The sequence below is a fragment of the Oratosquilla oratoria genome, chromosome 30 (genome assembly GCF_046742065.1).
Source record: "Oratosquilla oratoria isolate Oo_2021 chromosome 30, ASM4674206v1, whole genome shotgun sequence".
Taxonomy (NCBI): domain Eukaryota; kingdom Metazoa; phylum Arthropoda; class Malacostraca; order Stomatopoda; family Squillidae; genus Oratosquilla; species Oratosquilla oratoria.
The window spans coordinates 48,319,989-48,343,544 of NC_134806.1; the positions used below are offsets into that span (position 1 = coordinate 48,319,989).

A 23,556-nucleotide genomic window follows, 5' to 3' on the forward strand; every position below is an offset into this window, starting at 1 on the left:
TGAGAATTTTTCTCTAATTACAACTCTCATTTTTCTCCCGTTCAGGAAGTCTTTCATCCATTTCAATAATTTTCCTCTGATACCACCTTTTGACTCTATCTTATATATATATATATATATATATATATATATATATATATATATATATATATATATATATATATATATATATATATATATATAATATGTGGTACCTTGTCGAATGCCTTTTGTAGGTCGAGAAAGGCACAGTCTGGCCACCCATCTTTTTTTTTTTGTATTATATCTATTAATCATGAATAGAAGCAGATCAAAACTGTTGTACATATATGATCTGCTTTGTCTGAATCCAAATTTATTTGGATTTAATATATATATTTTTTCCAGGTGCTTTACCCATCTATTTTTGGCAATTCTTTCACAAATTTTTGCTATTGTGCTTGTCAGTGATACAGGTCTGTAATTAGATGGGTCTTCTTTATTACCTCCCTTATAGATTGATACAATGTTTGGCTTTTTACCAGTCCAGTGGCATTTTTCTTTCTTAAAGCGATATTTTAATTATAATGTATATTTTGTCAGTTAATTCTTCCGTATATTCTTTCAGTATCCAGTTTGCAATTCCGTCTGGGCCATGTGATTTTCTAATATCAAGGGTTTTAATTTTGTCGCTGATTTCTTTTTGTGTTACGATTATTTCTTTCATTGCGGGGGATAATTCTCTCTCGATTTCTTCAGTCAGGTGAACCTTCTAATGTGAACACTGATTTAAAGTGGTTGTTCATAATTTCCGCCATTTCTAGTTCCTCCATATATTCATTTTTGTCCTGGCGCAGTGTTTCTATTTCTTGTTTGTTTTTTAGTTTTCCATTTACATATTTGTAAATTAGTTTGGGTTCTGCCTTGCATTGATCAAATATCATTTTTTCGTATTTTCTCTTTTCATCTCTGCGTACTTTTACATATCCATTTCTCAGTTTGATGTATGTATGCAATTTGTTTGGTTTCTTGTCTCTTTTCCATTTTTCCCAAGCTTTGTCTCTTTTGTCCTTAGCTTCACTACAATTTTTGTAGTATATCACTAATGAAGCTACACCTATTTGGTACTCCTATTGTTTTGGTACCTTTTACTGTAGTACAATTCTGTTGTTCCTGATTCATAATGCCATGTTCCTTTAATATATTGGTGCTCAACTTTTGGTCTCAATCCTATGTGTTGTGAACATTTTCATGTGGCAACCCTGTTGCAAGAATATTTGAAATTGTTTGGACATTTGTGTCACGAAGATTGTAAAATGCTAATGATTCTGAGGATGAATTTGCCGATCTCATACACTATTTTCATTCTTTTCTCATTTCTTTATTTTTCAGTATTCAGTAAAAATACTTTGGGAATAAAGATTAGCAAAATCCAAAATGGCCGTTTAAAATGCACAAAAACGGCTTCGTATATTTCATCAAAACCACCCACCTCAACATGGGACTTTCTCAAAATATTTGATACCAATGAAAATGTATGGTTTTAAGGAATATAATACTTAAATTTAATTTTATAAGCTCAGCAAAATCCAAAATGGCCGTTTAAAATGCGCAAAAACGGCTTCCTATATTTCATCAAAACACCCACCTCAACATGGGGCTTTTTTCAAAACATTTGATACCATTGGAAAGGTAAGGTTATAAGGAATATAATACTTAAATTTTAAAATGCTGAAAAATAATAAGAAACTAGAAAAAATTAAAATAGTGTTGAGATCAGCAAATTCAATCATCAACAGAATCATCAACAAAATCATCAACACAGGTGATGAAAAATTTAATGTAAGTATTCGCTAGGCAGCTAGAACATTAAGTTGCAGACCATCATGGTTGTAGCTGTTTAGGTATTGGATACTTTAGAAAGAGTGTTATAAGTCAATAATGAGGTCATATTAGATGAACCAGCGTTTCAAAATTTGTATAGGGGGCTGGCTGGAGGGGTTTAAACTTTGTTTTGGGTTAGGGTATTCGAAATACAAAGAAAACATTTCAGATAAAGGTACCCTTTCAAGAACTAGGAAATAGAAGGCACTCTGATACTGATGTTTAGAACATTTCCAAATAATAAAGATAAATTTCACCTAGGTAATTGTAAAATTAGATATAAATATTTCTGCATCTTTTTATCACTACCACTGATACTAATGATTTGCTGTACTCATATCTGATGTTGAAAATACTAAGTATGAAGAGAGCTAGTTAGTGATATAGATAAGAATTGCATGAAATTTAAAACAATGTAACCTAGCCTAACTTGATAGATAAAATGATGCCCATCTTAACTATTTGAAAATCGCTGCTGATGTTACTTTAAATTTGCTGTACATATATATATATATAGTTAAAAATATTAAGGATAACAAGAGTTAGCTGATGATTTAGGAAAGAATTGTAGGCTGGCAAACATGTTTGAATACAGGTATGCAGACATTACTACATGTTATAAAAGAAATGCAGGTGGAGAATGAAAATTATCTCGCATCAAATGCAAGAAATAATATATACAAATGCCAGTGAAAAAATCTGGTCTCTGTAAAAGAGAGGGATATATATACATATATATATACATATGTATATATATATATATATATATATATATATATATATATATATATATACAGTATATATATATTGGGGTATTGGCTGCTTGTTACTGTGGCAAAGTAGCATGCAGTCGATACTTTAGGGTCTATATGGGGCGCCCCTATGGACCAGAGCTACACATCATTTTGTCTATGATAGAGTAAAACTCTGTTCATAGAGAAATTATGACACTTTTATACTATGACTGTCCCTCCGTTATGCTGTCCCCCAACCCTTGTTGCTGTACTGTACCATTTCTATGAGTATTTTCTTTTTCTATGGTGGGGGAAAAGAATACTGCCAGCAAGTATTCCCACTTGGATCGTAAGAGGCGAGAAAAAAGGGACAGGGATTGGGACTAGGCATCCTTCTCCTTGTAGCCCCACAGGGGAAATTCCTAAAAGAAAAGGTAGAGGCATAAGAGGGGCTGGAGGGCCTCAGTCCAGCACCTTAAGGTTTGGGTCTTTTAATGTGCGTGGATGTGGTACAGATGAGAGTAAAAAGGAAGAGATAGGTAGTATGTTTGTGAGAAGAAAGATGGATGTGTTGGCTTTGAGTGAAACTAAGCTGAAAGGGAAGGGCGATTGTAAGTTTGGGAGTGTAAGTGGGAGGTTATCAGGAGTGAAGAGAGTGCGAGGGAGGGAAGGGTGGCTATACTAGTAAGTGAAGAGTTAGGTAAACGTTTAGTGGAGTGGAAGGAGGTTTCCTCAAGGATAATGTGGATGAAGGTGAAACTGGGAAAGGAGATGTGGGTTTTTGTAAGTGCATATGGGCCTGGCAGTGAGAAGAATGTAGAAGAAAGGGAGGCCTTTTGAATAAATTTAAATAAGTGCATAGAGGGTTTAGGGAGAAGTGTAAATGTAATAGTACTGGGAGACCTTAATGCTAGGGTAGGAAATGGTCCAATTGATGGAGTGGTTGGGAAATGTGGAGTTCCAGGAAAGAATCGTAGTGAAGAGTTGATGGTGGAAATGTGTCTAGAAAGAGAGTTGATGATAGCAAATACAGTGTTTCGGAAGAAAGTCAAGCATAAGTACACATGGGAGAGGGTGGTGGATAGAGCTTCAATGGACTATGTGGTGGTAAATAGGATTATGATAGGAAGAGTTAGGGATGTACATATGCTAAGGGGAGAGGGTGGGGGAATATCAGATAATTTTCAGGTGGAAGGTAAGTTGAGAGTGGAGGACAGATGGAGGAAGAGGAAAGGGACTAAAGGTAGGGAGGTGCTTAGAGTGAACTCTTTAAACGAAGAGGAAAAGGAGAAAGAGTACAAGAGGAAGCTGAAGGAGGAGTGGGAGGGAGTGAAGGATAGAGTAGAGGTAGGTGTGGAGGAGGAATGGGGATGGTTCAAGGAGGGAGTCACAAAGTGTGGAAAGATGGTATGTGGAACGAGAAGGTCAGGAGGAAATAGAAGGAAGGGTAGTGAATGGTGGGATGAGGAAATGAAGAAGGTTGTAGAAGAGAAGAAGCGAGCTTTCACAGATTGGTTACAAAGTAGGATGAGGGAGTCATATGAGATGTACAGGGAAAAGAAAAGAGAAGTAAAGAAAAAGGTAAAGGAGGCAAAGAGGAGAGCAGATGTGAAATGGGGTAAGAGTATGACAGAAAATTTTGAAAGTGATAAAAAGATGTTTTGGAAAGAAATTAAGAGAGGAAGAGGAGGTGAATCAAGTAGAGAAGAAAAGGTAAAAGGAGCAGATGGAGAGATGATGATAGAGGAGAAGGCAGTAAGGGGAAGATGGGCAGAATATTTTAGGGAGTTGCTTAATGTGAAGGAGGATAGGGAGGGAAAGATAGCTGCAGTGGGAAATGCTTAGAAAATGAGAGTGATGAGTGAGGAAATTGGAGGAGAAATAAGGAAGGATGAAGTGAAGGCAGCAGTTAAGATGATGAAAGCAGGTAAGGCACCTGGTATGGATGGATGCCATGCAGAATGTCTTAAAAAAAGGAGGTATAGTGATGGTGGACTGGCTGGTGAGGTTATTTAATGTTTCCTGGAGAGAAGGTAGAGTGCCAGAGGACTGGAGGAGTGCTTATATAGTTCCACTTTACAAGGGGAAGGGGGACAAGTGTGAATGTAGTAGTTTCAGAGGGATTAGCTTGTTAAGTGTAGTTGGGAAGGCTTATGGGAGGATCTTGATTGAGAGGATTAGGAGAGGAACAGAGGGAGTAATTGGTGAGGAACAGTGTGGGTTTAGGACAGGTAGAGGTTGTGTAGATCAGATTTTTATAGTAAGACAGATATGTGAGAAAGCTATAGGTAAGGGGAAGGATGTTTTCTGGGCCTTTATGGATCTGGAAAAGGCTTACAACAGGGTAGACAGAAAGGCACTGTGGGAGGTTATGCGGATATACGGGATAGGAGGAAAGCTTTTGGGAGCTGTCAAGAGTTTTTATGAGAGTAGTAGAGCTTGTGTCAGGATTAGAAATAGAGAGAGTGAGTGGTTTGAGGTAAAGGTGGGACTTCGTCAGGGATGTGTTATGTCACCCTGGCTTTTGAACTTATACATGGATGGGGTGGTACGAGAGGTGAATGCAAGGGTAGTGGGTCAGGGATTGGAGATGGTTAAGGAAAATGGAGAAAGGTGGGAAGTGAGCCAGCTGTTGTTTGCAGACGACACTGCACTTGTGGCAGGATCGGAGGAGGGATTGAGGAAGTTGGTAACAGAGTTTGGGAGAGTTTGTGATAGAAGAAAGCTGAAGATAAATGTGGGTAAAAGTAAGGTGATGAGATGTACAAGGGGTGAAAATGGCAGCAGACTGGAAGTGAGCATTAAGGGAGAGCAACTGGAGGAAGTGGATAGTTTTAGATATTTGGGTGCAAATGTGGCAGGAAAGGGTGGAGTGAAGGTGGAGGTAGAATGTAGATTGAGAGAAGCGAGTAAATGCCTTGGTGGATTAAAAAGTGTAATGAGGAATAGAAATTTGGGAATGGATGCAAAGAGGAGACTGTATGAAGGAGTGATTGGGAGCTGTATGGAGCAGAAACATGGAACATAAGAGAGGAAGAGAGAAGGAACTTGAATGTGTTTGAGATGAAGTGTCCGAGAAGTATGATGGGGGTTACAAGGCTAGATAGAGTGAGAAATGAGGAGGTGAGGAGGAGAACAGGGGTGGAAAGGGAGCTGGGAGATAGGGTTGATGAAAGAGTATTAGGATGGTTTGGACACATGGAAAGAATGAGTGAAGAAAGACTAGTAAAGGAGGTATGGAAGGCAGATGTGGGGGGAGTGAACATGAGGGGACGTCCTAGGATGAGATGGATGGATGGGGTAAAGGGGGCTTTGGGGAAGAGGGGAATGTCTGTGGAGGAAGGACAGGAGAGGACAGAAGACAGGGGTGAATGGAGAATGGTTGTATATGGAAAATGTTGTGATGCATGAGGCGGAATGGATGGGGGAATGGGGGGTGAGGTAATGTGTGAGCAAAAATTTTTGACGCAGCCCGAAGGGATTTCTCCCCATCCTCTCCTTTATGTGGGGGGACGGAGAGGGGGGGGGGTCGCCGATTTAATGAAGCGGCCTTGCTGTGGATGTGCTGTGTCCTGCGACACTGCTTCTGACCCAGGGCAATGGACAGTGTGCCGGGATGACCCGTCATCTAGGAGGTGCTAAGATGGGAGGGAGGGTGGAGGGGTGTGGAGTGTTTTCGGGGATGGAATGGGTGGGAATGTTTTTATGCCTTGTCCTTTTTGGCTACCTCCCTGGTAAGGGGGAAAAAAGCCTTGGTATATGTATGTATATATATATATATAAACATGTTTGTTCGAATACGACAGCATTCTGGAAGTTGTTAATTTTCTTTATTGTGTTTTCTATTTTTCTAATTATGTTCTTTCCTCTGGTATTTCTGTTATAAAGATACAATATATGATACTACAAGTTTGAATTACATTGATTGTTGCACATTTACAATTTATATCAAGTCTTACATTTAAGTTTTACATTTAAATTTGAATGAATAATAACACTAATAATAATAATAATATTAATAGTGTTATTATTCATTCAAATTTAAATGTAAAACTTAAATGTAAGACTTGATATAAATTGTAAATGTGCAACAATCAATGTAATTCAAACTTGTAGTATCATATATTGTATCTTTATAACAGAAATACCAGAAGATGTCTTATTAGAGACGAAACGTCGTGTAGTAAAATGGAGAAGTATAAGGATTTGGTTTATGCCCACCCTATCCGAGGAAAGAACATAATTAGAAAAATAGTAAACACAAGAAAGAAAATCAACAACTTCCAGAATGCTGTCGTATTCAATCAAACATGTTTAAAAGAGAACCTGCTCCCAAAATACACACATATATATATATATATATATATATATATATATATATATATATATATATATATATATATATATATATATATATATATATATATATATATATATATATATATCGTATACTTAGGGCGCAAGTTCTCCTTGATATACACGGAGTTAAACACCACAGTATTGTCAATATTAGGAAGAAGATATGTATATATATATATATATATATATATATATATATATATATATATATATATATATATATATATATATATATATATTATATATATATATATATGTAACCATTACTAAACATCACCCACCATGCACATGATCCACATGCTTGCAAGATGGCACTACCTCCCCCTCTAGCTGACTTTGCTTTCCCAGAACATATAACTAATGCAGCAGATTTCAAGACAAACATGATATAGATGCCCAATATCACCAGACTAACCCATTAAATCCCCTTAATTATAACTGCCCCTACTATATTACCGATAAGCTAACATATATATACCATGTCTAATCATACCCACCAATCATATGATTAACCCCAATAGATAGAACTAACTCCACAACCAGAATTCTCCCTACCACAGGTAACATTACAGAAATCCAATCCATTCGAATCTGCACAGGCAACAAATCAACACTGACAATAGTTAACATGTACATTCCCCCCTAATCATCCCCCACAGTTCCAAACACCTTCAGGCCTCAATTTAGCCAACTAGCCTCAATCCCCAACCTGATCATGGGTGGTGACTTCAACGCCAAGTCGTCTGCCTGGTATGTCGACAACCCTGACACACACAGAGGGCTTGATATACAGACTCAGTTTGACTTATTGACTATCATGAACAACACACATAATCATACACATATCCCACACCAAGCCCTCTATACTCCCTCCTCTCCTGATATCACCTTTTGCTCCCCCTGCCTATCCCCAACAACATCATGGAGAGTGGTCGGAACCCTTGGTTCTGACCACTTCCCAATCATCATCACCACCAAAACAAGATGCACCCCAGTTGGCCACAGACACACATACACCAATTACAAGAGAGCTAACTGGGAAGCTTTTACTGAAGAGACAGAACAACATTTTGAAATACTTAACAGTACACCAATCACAAACATAATGCTGTGCACACTTTTAATACAATCATACAAAACACAGACAAGCGATACATCCCTAGAGGCAACAGAAAATCACACAACCCCAACTTCACACCAGAAATCCAAGGCCTCTTTAGACAACGAGACACACTTAAACACAATACCCCCACACCTATCCCTCAAAACACAGCAGACCAAATACAAACACTAAACACTGTGATTGCCAATAAAATACACAAACAAAAAACACAAAATTGGCAAAACTTTATCAATACACTTGATCACAAAACAAACTCCAGCAAATTGTACAAAACACTCAACAGCATTACACTATCCAACAGTAACACAACATGCTCTCACACAGCAATAATCACAACAACAGACAACCTACCCTCAAACAGACAACTGCAAACACACTCATAAATCATTTTGCACAGACAAGCCATCTCACTTCTCACCCTGACGACCGACGCACTATTTGATGTTAGAAAGACTTTCCCACAGACTCAGACTATACACCCTTCATAGACAGTCAGACAAAACACATAATACATAATCTCAAGCACTCATCTGCCTGTGGTCCTGATAACATAAGTAACATCCACCTAAAACACATTGGACCACAAGGTATACACGCACTCACAAATATTGCAAACTACAGCTATTCACACAACACTACACCTGACATCTGGAAGCATGGTAGAATAATCACCATTCCAAAACCGAACAAAGACCCAACAATCCCAACATCGCATTGCCCAATCACACTTCTCTGCACCCCCTCTAAAGTCATTGAACGCCTAATACTTAAACTTTTCACACCACATATTCCCGTTGCTGACTCACAACACAGTTTTAGGCCACTACACTCCACAAACACTCTTCTGATAAACCTCACACAAAGAATTTTAGATGGCATCAATTCGGATAGGCCTCACCACAGAACACTTCTTATAACATTAGACATTAGTAAAGCTTTTGATGCTATCCCCCGCCACAACCTAACAAATAAAATATATAACACAAACATGCACAATAACACACAAAGATGGCTGGCCAATTATCTGGCTGGTAGGAATGCTTACATGTCATATAATGGCCAATCATCGCACATCAGAAACATTAAGAATGGAGTACCATAGGGCTCTGTTCTATCACCCACGCTCTTTAATCTATACATGCATGACTTACCCACACCAGACACCTCAGAAATACAAATCTCTTCCTACACAGACGACATAACAATCACATGCACACATCATAACACAGACAAAGCTGCAGAAATGATCCAGCCATACCTTGATGCACTCGACACATGGTTCATCACAAGCAGACTCAAAATAGCTCCAACCAAATCTACAGCAATACTTCTCACCAACTGGACAAAAGAACACAAATACATACCTCATCTCTACATCAACAACACTAATACCACACACAAACACACCGAAAATTCTTGATGCAACATGCAATACATCCATGTCTTTCAAACAACACATCACAAACATAAAAAACAAATGCACACCTAGACTTATTGCACTTAAATCAATCGCTGGAACAACATTTGGACAAAACAAAGAAACTAATTCAACAATATAATGTACAAACAATGCATACACTCAGTGATGAATAATGCAAGTCCTGCATGGGCTCCTAATCTCAGTGAGACACACCACAACACCCTTCAAATCATACAAAACAAAGCCCTAAAAACAATTACAGGCTGCACAAATACAACACCTACAGACCATTTACACCATGAAACAAAAGTCCTCAAAGTCAAGGACCACCTCGACATGAGAGGCACACAAATACTTGCTGCAGCCACCACAAACACATCACTCCCACTACACTACATAGCAGAACACCCACACACACCAAGAAACATTAAAACAACACCCAAAGACCTTTATCACACACAGATACTCTCTTCTCTTCCTCCACAACCACCAAATACCAGCCTCCGGAAACATATTCATAAACATATCACTCACCCCTCCATTAACACACTGAAAGACAACACACTGCTGCATGCCAGACCCCCTGATATCCACCCCTCTGAATCCTCTCTCCCACAAAAGGACAGAGTCCACCTGGCCAGACTGCGGTGTGGCCACCACCCAGCACTTCTAAGCTACCAGAAAAGGCTGGATGACCGCATTGTGAACAGCTGCCCAGGATGTAACACTTCACCCCATACCATACAACACATAATGGAAGACTGCATTATACACAATCATGCACGCAAACAACACAACATACACTCTATAAAGGATTTGTGGGAAAACCCAATTTTGGCTGTGGCATTCCTTGGGGAGACGGGACTGCTCAGACAGACAGTCTAGGGAACAACAACAACAACACCAAATCCTAAGAATAGCAACTAACACCTTTACTTACGACACCCTACTAACCCCTTTATTAATGACACCTATGTCACCAAGACAGGCAGAGCTGAGCAGGCTGAGAGGCTGCCAGCCAGTTGTGCCCTTGGTCAAGGCCTGGCACTTATTGTATATTGCCCATATATACATCTGTTGTTATAAGTAAATAGAAGAAACTCCAGTTTTGGAGTTTATCTTGACCACATCAAGTCCCCCCTTATGTAGCCTATACATTTTGTATTGGACAAATATATCAAAACTAGAAACCTAACATTGTATAAAGGACAAATATATAAACTATTGACTTATTTAATGCATTATAAGTTAATATAAACTTTTAAAGTGAAATAAGAAACTATTTTTTAGGCACTATTATGTTTTGAAATGACAATTTTAACCGGACTTAACAGGTATTATTGTATGAGGTTAGTGGACTCCAGGGTTGGTGATTTTTTTTTCTATCTTTTTAAGATATATATATATATATATATATATATGTATATATATATATATATATATATATATATATATATATATATTTATATATATATAGATTCAAACAGCTTTTTTTTTATATTTTAAATATTGTGGGATTGCTATTTGATATGTGATCTGATTGCTAAAGGACATTTTTAGTATATCGATATAAGGAGCAGTGTTATACAGACTTGCCACAAGTATACAAGGATATAAGCCGTATGTGAGGACGGTATGCTCAGGTTCACTTGATTCCTACAAGTTTTCTCATCTTGGTGACATTTGCTGCATTGTCTGTCACAACACTTCCAATGTGACAACCAAAATCTTGTTCAGCCTTCTTGATCGAATTTTGTACAAGTTTTAGAAGATATTCAGCAATGTGTGGTTTCCCTGATGTGTCTATTGTGTCAACTAAATAAATCTGACCAGTGGATGTTGTTAGAGTGACACATATTATGGGCTCATTATGGATGTTAGACCACCCATCTATTGAGAGAGGGCAGAAGACAAGGGTGAATGGGGAATGGTTGTATATGGATGATGTTGTGATGCATGAGGTGTAATGGGCAGGGGGGATGGGGGATGAGGTAGTATGTGTGAGCAAAATTTGACGCAGCCCAAAGGAATTTCTCCCCGTCTTCTCCTTTAATGCATGGAGGGACGGAGAGGGGGAGTCGCCAATTTAATGAAGCAGCCTTGCGACACTGCTTCTGACCCAGGGCAGTGGAGAAGGTGCAGGGATGACCTGTCATCCAGGAGGTACTAAGAGGTAGGGTGGAGGGGGTGTGGAGTGTATTCAGGGATGGAATGGGTGGGAATGATTTTATGCCTTTTCCTTTCTGACTACCTTGTAAGGGGGAAAAAGCCTTGGCATATATATATATATATATATTATATATATATATATATATATATATATATATATATATATATATATATATACATATATGTACATATATAAATATATTTAAAAAATTTCTTTTTGCAAAACAAATTGTTGGGTGTTTTGCAAATATTTGGATTTATATCCTTAAATGGAATGTAACTTTGAATAATACAATACTTTTTTCACCAAATTTCCCTCAAGTCTATTGCATGAAGCTCATGTAGACCTGTAAGATGATATTTTCTAAAGTAAAGTATTACGCAAGTGGAAATATTTGTGATTTTATTCTTGGTTAGAACATAATTAGGTTGTAGATTGTACATGACATGTATTTCTTCTACATTGCACTAAGTAATTGTCTGACACCCAATGAATATCAGTAAAATTGATATCGATCATCGGGACATAATGATCAGAAGGCCTCTGGCAATGTGGTTGGGTAGCATGAGCCGCCATTGAATGGCCACAAGTTACAGTGTGAAAGCAAAAAAGCTGCAAAGAGATCCTTCTTTCCATAACAAGGTCCGATGTTCTATCACAGGAAGAAAGCCATTGAGTCCCCAGGCACCAAAAAATCAAGATATTCTGCCATTTTAAACACCAATAGGGTAAAGTCATTGACAGAAGCCGTGTGATACATACTCTCCAAGTACTGGCCAAATCAAAGGTCTCCAAAGCGCTCGATTTCGACCCCCCATGGTGGTCAGTGCAAGTATCCAAAGGGTCAACAACTGCTTGGGGCTCGATAAATACCTAACTTAATATTTTAGAGGGGATGATTTCCAACCACAATCTCCTGCTCCACACACATTTCCGACAATCTCTCTATTTTTAATTCGTTCCAATCAGGGCTGTTTGGCCTTACGGGGGCCCTAGGCAAGATGCTGTTTGAGGGGCCCTAGAGAGATAGGTGTGAAGGCACTTCATTTATCCCCAAGGGGTTTGTCAGTCTGTGATGAAGCAAGTCTACTAAGATGCAAGAAACTATTACACTTCACATTTATTTATTTTACATCTGTTTCAAAGTGCAAAGATAATAATAATGAAAAAAATAATACTTAGAATAATGCTTAATTAACATCAGTCACACACCAGGAAAACAACAAATAATATACATTATTCAGAGTAACATTGTATTGTCCTCAAAATATCTGCTTCTTGGCTTTTTAATTGCAAAGTCATCAATGATGACCTGCTTGTCCACCTCATGGTTGATGCTGATTATTGCAAGACCAGTGAATCGATCTTGTCCCATGGAAGACCTTAGATAGGTCTTGATGAGCTTCAGCTTTGAGAAACTCCCCTCTGCTGAGGCCACAGTCACAGGGAGAGTGCAGGTGAAGCTCAGGGCAATCCACAGATCAGGATACAGTTCCTCCAATTTTTTTTTTTTTTTTTTTTTTTTTTTTTATAAAAGTGAGGAGCTCAAGATTACTCGTCATCTGAGGGAAGCTTGGCAAGTTTTTGACTTCCACAGGCAGTTCATTTTTATCAGTGTCACTTACATTTCCAGTGCTTAATGTCATGGAAAGGCTGTCATCCTGGTTGTTCGGCTGATCATCCAGTTTTTGGAAATTAAGCAGTACTCCAAATCTGTCTTTCACTTCACCTAGTATTTCAAGCCTATCAGTTAAGGATTGAGTGGCTGTGTTAACAACAACATTAAAAAAGTTGCTTCTAGCCTCTCCATGGCATCTGCAGTGGGCTCATCTGGGGCTTCATAAGCAAAGTGCTTTTTTTGTGTTTCTTAATAATTTCTCTGAGTACATCCTCTACATTGATTTCCTCACACATGTCTTTAGTAGAGGCCTGAGGTGAAGTGAAGCCAGTTCTTCTGTAGTTAGTCAGAGATGTTTTTGCTTTTGTGAGGAGGTCAACTGCCACATCAAACTCATCTATAAAAAATGTTTTATAGTAAGCAAGAAAATGTAGGACTGGAATTTTGTCATTTTGTCAGGTTTTGACTTTGTGGTATTTTTGCAATTATGATGAGAAGTGCACAAAAATTTATATATACATGTATATATATGTATATATATATATATATATATATACATATATATATATGTATATATATATATATATAAATATATATATATATGAGAGAGAATGTGGGTGGGGAAGGGCAAACGAAGATGTGTTAGGAATAGAGTTTATTGCCCTAACGTTGCGACCAACTTGGTCTTCTTCAGAGGACTACAGCATTACAGACGGATCACAATTCTTATATTCGTAGTGAGAGGGAACCCGCCAAGGTATGAGCGTCATGTTTTCCCTTTGGCTAACGATTTAATTATTAGGACACTTGCTGCTTTCGAGAGGCATTTAAATCCGTCTCTGTCGTTGTTGTTCTTGTTGGCGGCGATATGTGCAGCTTCCACAGTTTTTCTCATTCTCTTCTCAAATCCCTCGTGTAGAATTTCTGCGTTGTTCCAATCAGGTAGATGTCCACATTTGTCCAGGTGACGAACCAGGGAGTTAGATGTTCTATGAGCCCTGAGATCGTTTTTGTGCTCATTCAAGCGTTTATTGAACCCTCGACCTGACTCACCGAAATAAGATGATGGACAACCGTTGCATGGAATACGGTAAATGACACTGAGATTATTACGCATATTATTATGTTTCTTAAATATTTTTCCTATTTTATTGGAAGATATTTTTGCTATATTTATTCCACCTTTTAACAAATAATCATCAATAGCTATGGTGTTTATAGAATTAGGGACAGAAATAAAATGAGACTTATCCTTTTCCGGGGTCCGGACGTTTGAGCCATCGTAGATCTTCTTGGCTTTCCTCGTTGTCCTGGTGATCAAACCTCCGGGGTATTTCAGCTTCCTAAAGGTATTCTTGATGTAAGTAAGTTCATCCTCTAGGAATTCTTCACTGAAGATACGAAAAGCTCTGAGAAAGAAACCTATTAGAACACCCGTTTTAACACGTCTGCTGTGTGCTGAAAAATAATGGACAAAGTCGTCCCTATTGGTGGGTTTCCTGTACACCGAGAAACTTACCTGTTGAGAACCTCTGTGTATCAACGTGTCTAAAAATGGTAAATTACACTCTTTTTCTAGTTCAACTGTGAATTGAATGTCTTTATTCACAGCGTTGAGTCTTCTCAACTTATTTTCTATATTAGTTCTTTTTGGCATCACCACGATTATGTCATCCACGTACCTTAACCAAGTGGTACCTCTTCCCATGATGTTGATGTATTTGTCCATTTCTAATACTTCCATGAATAAACATGCCATGACAGCAGATAATGGACTCCCCATTGCGAGACCTCTAATCTGTTTAAATTCAATGTTGTTAAACATAAAATATCCAAATTTGACACACATGGGAAGAGGTACCACTTGGTTAAGGTACGTGGATGACATAATCGTGGTGATGCCAAAAAGAACTAATATAGAAAATCCCATGATGTTGATGTATTTGTCCATTTCTAATACTTCCATTAATAAACATGCCATGACAGCAGATAATGGACTCCCCATTGCGAGACCTCTAATCTGTTTAAATTCAATGTTGTTAAACATAAAATATCCAAATTTGACACACATGGGAAGAGGTACCACTTGGTTAAGGTACGTGGATGACATAATCGTGGTGATGCCAAAAAGAACTAATATAGAAAATAAGTTGAGAAGACTCAACGCTGTGAATAAAGACATTCAATTCACAGTTGAACTAGAAAAAGAGTGTAATTTACCATTTTTAGACACGTTGATACACAGAGGTTCTCAACAGGTAAGTTTCTCGGTGTACAGGAAACCCACCAATAGGGACGACTTTGTCCATTATTTTTCAGCACACAGCAGACGTGTTAAAACGGGTGTTCTAATAGGTTTCTTTCTCAGAGCTTTTCGTATCTGCAGTGAAGAATTCCTAGAGGATGAACTTACTTACATCAAGAATACCTTTAGGAAGCTGAAATACCCCGGAGGTTTGATCACCAGGACAACGAGGAAAGCCAAGAAGATCTACGATGGCTCAAACGTCCGGACCCCGGAAAAGGATAAGTCTCATTTTATTTCTGTCCCTAATTCTATAAACACCATAGCTATTGATGATTATTTGTTAAAAGGTGGAATAAATATAGCAAAAATATCTTCCAATAAAATAGGAAAAAAATATTTAAGAAACATAATAATATGCGTAATAATCTCAGTGTCATTTACCGTATTCCATGCAACGGTTGTCCATCATCTTATTTCGGTGAGTCAGGTCGAGGGTTCAATAAACGCTTGAATGAGCACAAAAACGATCTCAGGGCTCATAGAACATCTAACTCCCTGGTTCGTCACCTGGACAAATGTGGACATCTACCTGATTGGAACAACGCAGAAATTCTACACGAGGGATTTGAGAAGAGAATGAGAAAAACTGTGGAAGCTGCACATATCGCCGCCAACAAGAACAACAACGACAGAGACGGATTTAAATGCCTCTCGAAAGCAGCAAGTGTCCTAATAATTAAATCGTTAGCCAAAGGGAAAACATGACGCTCATACCTTGGCGGGTTCCCTCTCACTACGAATATAAGAATTGTGATCCGTCTGTAATGCTGTAGTCCTCTGAATAAGACCAAGTTGGTCGCAACGTTAGGGCAATAAACTCTATTCCTAACACATCTTCGTTTGCCCTTCCCCACCCACATTCTCTCTCATTTGTCTGAAATAATCTTAAATATATATATATGTATATGTGTGTGTGTGTATATATATATATATATACATATATATATATATATATAAAATTTCTTCTAAATTTATATGAAAAATATTATAGTAAAAAAAAAAAAAAAAAAAATGTAGGTCTCTGGCAATTTGTCTGTGGACATTATGACATGTGGTATTATTGTTAAGCCCAGGATCATATCCATATATCATTTGGAGAGTTGGCTTTAAATTATATACATTTGTAATGGACACCGTAGAAAATGCATATTTCTACCATAGGAATAGTCTCAGCAGGTACATAATAGGTTACATTCAGTTGACTATCTTTTTTAATGCCAAAATTCAATCATTTATTCATTTTTCCTGTGGGATGGGGGCAGTATTCCTTGAGAAATGGAAACCAACAAAGGATTCGCAATAATCACACATTAATTTCTGACATCATTGATTTCTTACTTTCAGTTATCTGTACTATTGTGTCTTTCATCATACTCTGATTTTTTCTTGTCGTTTTTTTGTAGTCTCTTTCTCTTTGTAATTTCCATTCATCCACTCCTGTGGCTTTTTATAATTTTTACTATTCTGATATACTGAATGTTTCATTTTCCTAGTTACCTAAAAAATAAAAAATTATACCACATAAAAAGTGATCCTTTCAAATTTTTCTAGTGGTGATCATTTACGAGTAAAATACACTTGCAATAGAAAGTTAAGGGGAGACTAAAATTCCTAAATTATTGTGCATGGAATTACAAGGATCAAAGACTAAAATCAAGATTTAAAACATATTGTTATTTCAAGATTACATATGAATTACTTGTGAAATTATATAGAGAAATCAGAAATAACATTTCAAAGTTGTCATGATAAGAACATAAGAATGAAAGAGACTGTAAGAGACCATAAGGCCTACACTAGGCAGCTTCATATCCATCACCACCTGTCATCCCCATCCATAAAGTTGTCTAATAATTTCTAAAAACAACTGATAGTTTCAGCGCTTACTACATGGTTACTAAGTCTATTCCATTCGTCGACCACCCTATTAGTAAACCAATTCTGTCCTATTTCCTTTTTAAATCTAAATTTGTCCAGTTTAAAACCATTACTATAAGTCCTGCCCTGTTGTTTTAATATGATGACCTTGTTTGCATCACCCTTGTTAAAGCCTTTGATCCACTTGAACACCTCTATTAGATCACCCCGCACTCTGCGTCTTTCCAGAGTGTATGTTAAGGTGCCTAAGCCTCTCTTCATAAGGCAAATTTCTGAGTCCATGTATCATTTTGGTCATTATTCTCTGTAGTGATTCTAGTGAATTGATGTCCATTCTGTAGGACAGGGGACCAAAACTGTACCACATAATCAAGGATGGGTCTAACTATCGTTAGACAGAGTTTGATAATTACCTCTGCACTTCTATTCATTACCATCCCAGCAATGAAACCTAATGCTCTGTTGGCTTTATTCCTGGTTTTAAGGTCTGGACTCACTAGAACTCCCAAGTCTCTCTCGCACTCAGTTTTCTCTGAAAGCATGTTATCTAAGATGTATCTATTTTTAGGGTTGTGTAGCCCTACATTTAACACACTTAGAGATATTGAAGGTCATTTGCCATTTCACTGTCCATGTGAACAATTTGTTAAGATCATCCTGCAGAATCTCTGCGTTGTCTCCTGACCTAATTAGGTGTCCTATTTTAGTGTCGTCCACAGACTTAATAACATCACTATTTATCCCATCGTCTAAGTTGTTTATGTACATAATGAACAATAAGGGACCCAAAACCGAGCCCTGGGGGACCCCACTAGTAACATTGCCCCACGTAGATTTTACTCCATTTGTGGTGACCCGTTGTTTTCTGTTATTTATCCAAGCTCTAATATATTCTAACACTTTTCCTCCTATGCCATGGGCTTTGAATTGATTTAGTAGTCTCTGGTGTGGCACCTTGTCAAACAATGCTAAAGTCTAGGTAAATAACATCGTAATTGTCATTGCTATCTGACGCCTTATATACTTTAGTTTCTGGAACAACCCTACCACGAAAAGATATCAAGGATAAGATAAATTGCACCAATAAAGTTTACAACATAAGACCTGTAATAGTCATTTTATGGAAGAATAAATCCAAGTGAGTACAGTAATACTCTCGATTTTATTATCATTGTATAGTATCATTGTTGTTGCATTTAGAGCACTAGGGCATTGTCGTGCCAAATGAATATTGATTATGCAGGAAATAATAAAATTTCTCTAAAAATGCTTCAGTGTATTTCTATAGGTGGGTGGGAAATATTACCTTTTTTATTACCTAATGATGATTTACGAGTAAGGTTGCTATGGGATACAAATATTCATGCAATTATTTGTAACTTATTTGAAGTGGTTGTTTCCACTGAATAGCCATAACTCAGAAAACTACTCCCATTGTGCGCCTTGTTTTAGTAACTGATGGAAGGGAGGGTTGAATTTAACCAAAGTTACATACGGACAGGTTGGGATAGATTCACTAGAAGTGATTTATTTCTCACTGAAGGATGTCAGAAATCAATATTTCATAGTTTCTTCTATAGGATTCTGGTGGTATTTGTGCAGGATCTTAACCATTCTCTTGCCAATCCTAAGGGTAGGGTGGTCATCGGAAAATGGAAAGAGATTTGGTGTAGAAATCCATATCATATTCTCATGATTGGTGTGTGAATATAGTGGTCCTATGTGAAAATATGACAAATAATCTTGTTTCCAATTATGCTATTGTATCCTACATCCTCTGTCTCTTTGCAGTCTTTTTTCAACCATTCTTTTGTCTTGTTATTTCCTAGCAACTATTGCTTTGCCAGTCTTTTTTTTTTTTGCAGCCCCATAGATTTTAGTATTTGTTCAACCTTCCATTTCTTTAAGTTTCTTCTTTGATACGGCCTGTGTGTATGTTTCCTTACCCTACTACATTTTGGTTGATATCCTACTGTATTTGTATACACTCGTGTTACTCCCACTACATTCTCTCACATTAGATATCAAACTTATCATATATTTTCTTTCAGGTCAAGGGTAAATATCAACATTTACTTCAAAAGGTATCCGAAGGATTATTCACCATATAATAAAATTTGGTGTGGCATTTTTCACAATATCACGCAATGGCCCACATGAGAGAGAGGCCTTTCCAGTGTGACATGTGTGATGGAGCTTTCTCGGGAAAGAATCGTCTCAAATATCACATAATGGCTCACACAGGAGAGAACCCTTTCCAGTGTGACTTGTGGAAAGGTAGCTTTCTCATGAAAGGATCATTTCAAATGTCACATAATGACCCACACTGGAGAGAAGCCTTTCATGTGTGACCTGTGTGCTGCAGCTTTCTCACAGAAGGGTTATCTCAAATATCACATGATGACCCACACTGGAGAGAAGCCTTTCCGATGTGACATGTGCGGTGCAGCTCTCTCTTGAAACAGTTCTCTCAGATATCATGTGATGACATACACTGGAGAGAAGCTTTTCATATGTGACCTGTGTGATGTAGCTTTCTCAAAGAAGGGTCATCATATGATGACCCACACTGGAGAGAAGCCTTTCAAGTGTGAGATATGTGTAGATTTGGTTTGTGGTCTATTTTGAATTTGGAGGCATTAAGAGAAACAAAGTTCTGGTTTGTTTGCTTTAATCTCTCCATCTAGACTGATCTACATCTCTGAACATTCAACAAGGAAAATGGTGGTAGTTGCCTGTGGTGTATTTACATACACACTGTGGCTATTGCCAAATGAAAGGGCTATATACTATTTATTCTCTATTATCTACTGCCCACTCTACTTCTACAATATACAATACATGAACCTAGTATGGATATTGAGCATTTATGTATAGGTTATATATACAAGCAATGAAAACATATATTAAAAATAATATCAATCACATGATGACTTGCGGTTTGCAATTTCAGATGCAGGTGTCCATTTACGCCCTGTCCAAATGACCGGGTGTGTGTGTGTGCATGCTGGACATCTAAAGGATTGAATATTTGCTTCAATCATCTTGCAACATGTGTAATGCAGCTTCTTAGAAAAGAGTGTTCTCAAATGACTCATGATGACTCACATTGAAGACAAACATTTCCAGTGTGACCTGTGTAGTGCAGCTTTCTCACAAAAGGATATTCTTAAATGTCACATGAGTACCCACACTAGAGAGAAGCCTTTCAAGTATAGACAATGTGATGCAGCTCTCTTACAGAAGGGTCATCTCGGATGCCACGTGATGACCCACACCGGAGAGAAACCTTTCCAATGTGGCGTGTGTGATACAGCTTTATCAGGAAAGACTGCTCTTAAACGTCACATGACGACCCACACTGGAGAGAAGCCTTTCCAATGTGACCAGTGCAATGCAGCTTTCTCACAGAAGTGGTCACTCAAATGTCACATGATGGTCCACACTGGAGAGAAGCCTTTCAAGTGTGACTTGTGTGGTGCAGCTTTTTCAAGGAAGAGACATGTCGAATCTCACATGATGACCCACACTAGAGAGAAGCCTTTCAAGTGTGACTTGTGTGATGCAGCTTTTTCAAGGAAGAGTGATCTGAAATGTCACAAGTTGGTCCACACTGGAGAGAAGCCTTTCAAGTGTGACTTGTGTGATGCAGCTTTTTCAGGGAAGAGTGCTCTGAAATATCACATAATGGTACACAATGGAGAGAAGCCTTTCAAGTGTGACTTGTGTGATGCAGCTTTTTCAGGGAAGAGTGCTCTGAATTATCACATGATGACCCACACTGGAGAGAAGCCTTTCAAGTGTGACTTGTGTGATGCAGCTTTTTCAAGGAAGAGTTATCTCGAATCTCACATGATGACCCACACCGGAGAGAAGCCTTTCAAGTGTGACTTGTGTGATGCAGTTTTTTCAAGGAAGAGTGCTCTGAAATATCACATGATGACCCACATTGGAGAGAAATCTTTCAAGTGTAACATGTGTGATGCATCTTTCATGGGAAAGCATTCTCTTAAATGTCACATGATGACCCACACTGGAGAGAAGCCTTTCAAATGTGACTTGTGTGATGCAGCTTTCTCACAGAAGCGCAACCTCAAATATCACATGATGGTCCACACGGGAGAGAAGCCTTTCAAGTGTGACTTGTGTGATGCATCTTTTCCACGGAAGAGTACTCTCAGACATCACATGATGGTCCACACTGGAGAGAAGCCTTTCCAGTGTGACCTGTGTGGTGCATCTTTCTCACAAAAGGGTCCTCTCAAACGACACTTGATGACCCACACTGGAGAGAAGCCTTTCAAGTGTGACCTGTGTGATGCATCTTTCTCACAGAAGGGTCTTCTCAAACCTCACAGGAGGGTCCACACCGGAGAGAAGCCTTTCAAGTGTGACTTGTGTGATACATCTTTTTCACGAAAGTGTGTTCTCAAACATCACATGATGACCCACACTGGAGAGAAGCCTTTCAAATGTGACATATGTGATGCAGCCTTCTCACAAAAGAATCATGTCAAACGACACTTGGTGACCCACACTGGAGAGAAGCCTTTCCATTGTGACCTGTGTGATGCAGCTTTCTCACAGAAGGGTCCTCTCAAACGTCACATGATGACCCACACCGGAGAGAAGCCTTTCAAGTGTGACTTGTGTGATACATCTTTTTCACGAAAGTTTGTTCTCAAACATCACATGATGGTCCACACTGGGGAGAAGCCTTTCAAATGTGACTTATGTGATGCAGCTTTCTCACAAAAGGGTCATTTCAATCAACACTTGGTGACCCACACTGGAGAGAAGCCTTTCCGATGTGACCTGTGTAATGCATCTTTCTCACTGAAGGTTCATCTCAAACATCACATGATGACCCACACTGGAGAGAAGCCTTTCCATTGTGACTTGTGTGATGCATCTTTCTCACAGAAGAGTCCTCTCAAACGTCACATGATGACCCACACTGGAGAGAAGCCTTTCCAGTGTGACCTGTGTGATGCATCTTTCTCACAGAAGGGTCCTCTCAAATATCACATGATGACCCACACCGGAGAGAAGCCTTTCAAGTGTGACTTGTGTGATACATCTTTTTCACGAAAGTTTGTTCTCAAACATCACATGATGGTCCACACTGGAGAGAAGCCTTTCAAATGTGACTTGTGTGATGCAGCTTTCTCACGTAAGGGTAATCTCAAACAACACTTGATGACCCACACTGGAGACTAGCCTTTCCAATGTGACCTGTGTGATGCATCTTTCTCACAGAAGGGTCATCTCAAACATCACACGATGACCCACACTGGAGAGAAGCCTTTTAAGTTTGATGTGTGACGGAGCTTTCTCACAAAAGAACACCCTAAAGATCACGTGATGACCCACACTGGAGACTGAGATACTTTCTCACGTAGGGGTCATCTCAAATATCACGTGATGACCCACACTGGAGAGAAGCCTTTAGAGTGTGACCTGTGTGGTGCAGCTTAAAAAAAAAAAGGGTTCTTAAATATCACGTTCTTGGTAGATGAGTCGTCATACACGCTTACTGTCAGTTGTAAATGGTAATCGTTTTACTCTTAGTTGTGCAGTTATTTTGTTGGCCTATTGCGTTATAACATTTTTGCTTGTTCCTAATCAAACATTGAGTGTTCCATTAAAGTGAGTAAATGTTGTAATACGAAAAACAGTCGTGAATATTAGAGCATTGGCTAACTCGTAGATAAAGATATCTGCATGCCATTACCTACAGATGTTCTGTTTACCATAACATTGTGTAAAGTATTTGGAGTATTCACCATTGTTCCTTGTAATTTGTATTACTGTAAATATATATGTGGCAACATATTCAACAGTATTATTTTATCCTTCGAGACACGAGTCTTATTTCAATGGCGGGGAGGTTGCGGGAATTATTCTTTCATCATCCCCTAATATTAATTTGAAGGAAAAACTTCCCTAAGAAAAGGCAGAAATCCAGCCAGAGCATCAACTTTGGCTGGGCCGCATCTACCCGTCCTTGGGTCCAGGCTCACCACATGCATCTCAGTCTCCTATATACAATTCCTTCCTTCAGGGGGTAAACTTGGATAAATCTGCCGACCTGACGATTGCGG

General features: G+C 38.4%; 1 protein-coding gene across 2 annotated transcripts; it reads left to right on the forward strand.

Moving 5' to 3' along the window:
* Positions 1-1,547: 1,547 nt before the first annotated feature.
* LOC143041163 (uncharacterized) lies at positions 1,548-23,281 on the forward strand. 2 transcript variants are annotated; one of them, XM_076212981.1, is made up of 2 exons: positions 1,548-1,650; positions 20,406-23,281. In XM_076212981.1, the coding sequence occupies exon 2, from the start codon at positions 20,549-20,551 to the stop codon at positions 22,670-22,672; it is 2,124 nt and encodes a 707-aa protein (XP_076069096.1). In that variant the 5' UTR covers positions 1,548-1,650; positions 20,406-20,548; the 3' UTR covers positions 22,673-23,281. The 2 variants fall into 2 exon arrangements, with proteins under 2 accessions (XP_076069096.1, XP_076069097.1); XM_076212982.1 differs by lacking the exon at positions 1,548-1,650 and adding an exon at positions 1,679-1,800.
* The last annotated feature ends 275 nt before the right edge of the window (positions 23,282-23,556 follow it).